Genomic DNA, 3,899 nt, shown 5'->3' with positions numbered 1-3,899 from the left:
GAGTATTTGATGCGAGTTGCAGAATCAAAGAAGGCTACGCATATTATTGGGAAACTAGTTGTTGGTTATTTTGTTTGGCAGGAGCGAAACCAAAGTATTTTCTCGAGCAAGAAAAGGAGTGCAACTCAACTTATAGAGGTGATTTTAAACACGGTCCAGATGAAACTTCATACTATGGAGTGTGTTGACCAACAGGAAGTCGCTATGGGTCCAATGGGTTTACATCTATAAATTGAAGGGTAGAAGCTTTTGGGAGCTTCCCTGTAAGGGTAGTATGACATGGGGTTGGAGGAAAATTCTTGCGTTACGTGATTTACTTCGGCCTTATATGTGGAAGTCTATCGGTAATGGCAATAACACGAATGTATGGAGCGATACTTGGTGCACTGCTTGTCCGATCCGTGCTTATGTTAGTCCGAGAACTATAGCTAATGCAGGTTTTAACTTGCAAGCTACTGTGGCAGAGTTGGTGGATTCTAACGGCCATTGGAGGTGGCCGGTTGCTTGGTTTGATTTGTTTCCTGTCTTAATCAACATTCACGCTCCGGTACTTCATGAAGCTCAAGATCGGTTGGTTTGGATTAACTCTGAAGGAAAAGCAGTTCATTTTTCTTCGTGGGAGGTATGGAATAATATCCGTCATCGTGAGAATATCGTTGATTGGTTTAATATGGTTTGGTTTAAACAGTGTATCCCGAGGCACTCTTTTAACTTGTGGCTGGTTATTAGAAACAAACTTAAAACCCAAAATAGATTGACCATTTGGGAGGCGGGAAGTGCTATGAACTTGAATCTCATGTGTTGCCCCTTGTGTAACCATGGTAAGGACTCGAGAGACCATTTGTTCTTTGAATGCTTCTACTCTTCGGAGGTATGGGATAGTATCAAGGATATGGCTGGTATGGGTGAGGTAAATGGCCGATGGACTGACATAATGCAATGGATGACTGAAAATTCGAATATGCAACAACCGGCCAACGTTACTAGTAGGCTTGTGGTTTCGGCAGCTTCCTATTTTGTATGGCAAGAAAGGAATGCTAGGCTTTTCTCTCGGAACCAGCGTACGGCGATGATCTTGGTTCAGGATATCATTAATATAGTTCGTATGCGTCTCATGACTCTAAAGTTCAAGTTGGGTTTTCTCAACAGACGTTTTCTTGAGAAGTGGAAGATTCCGGCTAGGAACTTGGTCATTGATCCTGGCTAGATGTGTTCTGTTTGGGCCGGTTTAGTGGCTTGGGTCGTGTTTGTTTGGTTGTTCTTTTGGTAGTTGTTTTTCTGTGGTTTGGTTGTTTTTCTGATTTGTTTTCCTAGTCTTGGTATGCCAAGTCTAGCGGGTGTGTAACATTTCAGTTGCACTTGTGTGCTTTATTGTTTGATATAAAATTTACCGGGGTAACCCTTTACCCAAAAAAAAAGAATAAGCCAGGCTAATAGAGTTTTACATGAATGGAGGCTTCCTCGAGGGTTACTGATGGACGACGATGATTGCGGCTAGAGTAGTTTTCATGTGTCTTGAATTGTAGTGGTTGGACGAGTTTCGTTGAGTCTTGTCTCACGTTTGTTTTGCGTTGTTGCTTGTTAACTCAAATGTGGCATGTCATATTTGAGAACTCTGGGATTGTTTCTGGCCCCCCACTTATATTGTTTGGTTCTGTGATATAAAATTTAACTGGGGTAAACCCTTTACCCAAAAAAATATATAGATTCGTGCTAATCGTTCTACCTTAAAGTCTTCTCGTATCAGTATGAAATGGGCGGATTTCGTAAGATGATCAATAATAACCCAAATTCTATCATGACCAAATGGTGTACGAGGGAGTTTCGTAATGAAGTCCATAGCTATACTCTCCCATTTCCACATCGGGATTTCGGGTTGTTCGAGTAAGCCAGAGGGTTGTTGATGTTCGGCCTTAACTTTCGAGCAAGTTAGGCATTTTGAAATGTATAGAGCGATATCCTTCTTCATTCCCGGCTACAATACCTGGAACGAAGGTCCCGGTACATCATGTCGGCATCGGGGTGAATGGAATATCGTGATTTGTGCGTTTCCGTCATCAATATCTCTCGAAGATTATTACGACCAGGAATCCAGATGTGGTCGAGATAATAATAGATACCGTTCGATTTGGTGACAAGTTGAGATTCGGCACCACACTTCATTTCCTCTTTCAAGGTATTCTCAATGAAGCATGCATGTTGTAACACCCCGTGTTACGAAAGTCAAAGTCAAAGTCAAGATTGAAGTCAAAGGAAGAAAAGATTGCTAATTGCGATCTGTCACTCCTTGCTTAATTACTAATTAACTTCTTTGACTTGTAATCGAATCTTTTATTTTATTTACTTTAGTTATATTATGTGGAGTATCTGTGAATAATCGAGGTTTAACCGATGTTTATCGCATGATTCATCGCTTATCGCATCGCAATCGCATTCGCAACCCAAATTATGCGTTCTGGATATTGTTTTACGTGTGTGTGCTATTTATGTGTTACTTGTGCATGTTTACTTTATGTTTGTGGTGATTAATCGAAACGCAATCGCAACTCTATCGCAATCGCAATCTAAACGCAAACGCTAAACGCAAGTGTAATCATCCTAAGTAACTTGATGATTGTATGTTAGATATAGCGAGTATCGATTAAGTTATTTGTAATTAATGTTTAATACTATCGCATCGCACACTCGCTTAAACGCATCGCAACACTCAACGCACGGAACGAAACGCCAAAACAAAACTCATTGGAGCCACTCGATCGGATGGCCATCCGATCGGATAGCCATCCGATCGAAGTGTCACCCTATCGGTGACCTCCTACTCGACACTTGTGCACCTTTCACTTTTTGGCAACCTATAAATACCCCTCCTGTCACATCATTTGATGTGGCAGCTCCTTCATTCAACCAGCCGCACTCAAGACCATCTTTCTCTCAATTTCTCGCGATTCTTGTAAGTTTTCAACTCAAATCTTTTACTTCTATGATCTATACACACTTCTTCATCTTTTTCATCTTTGAATCTTAACTTTCAACCATGAAATCAGTGGATTTGAGGTGTTCTAGGATGATGTCATCATGGTGTTCTTATGAACTTCAAAGTTTGGCTTCATTCCACCAAGAACAACTTAGATCTGAAGGATTTCCACATGAATAAACAATGATTTCGCATAAGAACTAAACATTTTCAAGGATAAAAGGATTGAAAGAAGCTTTTCCAACTTTCTTTCAACTCTTTTACACTCAATGCACTCAAAACCGATAGAATCAGAGCTCGTTCTGATCTTCTACTCATTCTTAGTGAAGTGTTGGTTCAAGATCTAATTTCTATCTAAGAGACAACTGATTCCAGGTTAAAAATGAACAGCCGTCACGAACCAGTAAACTGAGAGGACTTAGGTGATTCCTGTTCGATCGGACGACTTGGGACTTGACAAGGTTCAGTTGTTTAATGCGTTATCATATCGTCTCGAGCAAACCGCAAAACTTTTAAAACGTAACAAATCTTCAAGTTGCAAAACGATCAGATCGCGGGACGGATTGTGTCACACCCCGACCACGTAAAACAACAAATCGTGGCGGAAACGTCGGGGAGTGTTGTAACAGAATCATTGTTTCATAACACATGGAAATTTCAAATTTTGTTTTATTGATTAATTGAGTTACAATGTCAAAACAAGCAAATAAGTATAACATAATTAACTAGTCTTGCATCTTTTATTGTCACTAAGGCCCAAGTCCGCTTATGTCCATCCTGATCGATCCTATGCATCATCTCCTGAAACATATGTGAAAATAGGTACGTTTTATTGATTTAGGATTCATGACTTATAAGTTTAGAAAAAGTTGTTTAACAAAAGTCAGTCATGATCCTTGAAAATGTTTTGTTTTATAAATCATTT

At 39.9% G+C, this 3,899-nt stretch overlaps 1 protein-coding gene across 1 annotated transcript; it reads left to right on the top strand.

The window, feature by feature from the left end:
• Positions 1–274: 274 nt before the first annotated feature.
• Positions 275–1,207, top strand: LOC110931808. The gene has a single exon (XM_022175186.1). The coding sequence runs from the start codon at positions 275–277 to the stop codon at positions 1,205–1,207; it is 933 nt and encodes a 310-aa protein (XP_022030878.1).
• Positions 1,208–3,899: the final 2,692 nt, after the last annotated feature.

The sequence above is a fragment of the Helianthus annuus genome, chromosome 7 (genome assembly GCF_002127325.2).
Source record: "Helianthus annuus cultivar XRQ/B chromosome 7, HanXRQr2.0-SUNRISE, whole genome shotgun sequence".
NCBI classification, from domain to species: domain Eukaryota; kingdom Viridiplantae; phylum Streptophyta; class Magnoliopsida; order Asterales; family Asteraceae; genus Helianthus; species Helianthus annuus.
The sequence above is the reverse complement of the archived record's forward strand: the minus strand, read 5'-3'. Positions and strand labels throughout refer to the sequence as shown.

Coding starts and splice junctions, on each gene's coding strand:
- LOC110931808 (XM_022175186.1), top strand. CDS start 275: ATGACATGGGGTTGGAGGAAAATTCTTGCGTTACGTGATTTACTTCGG.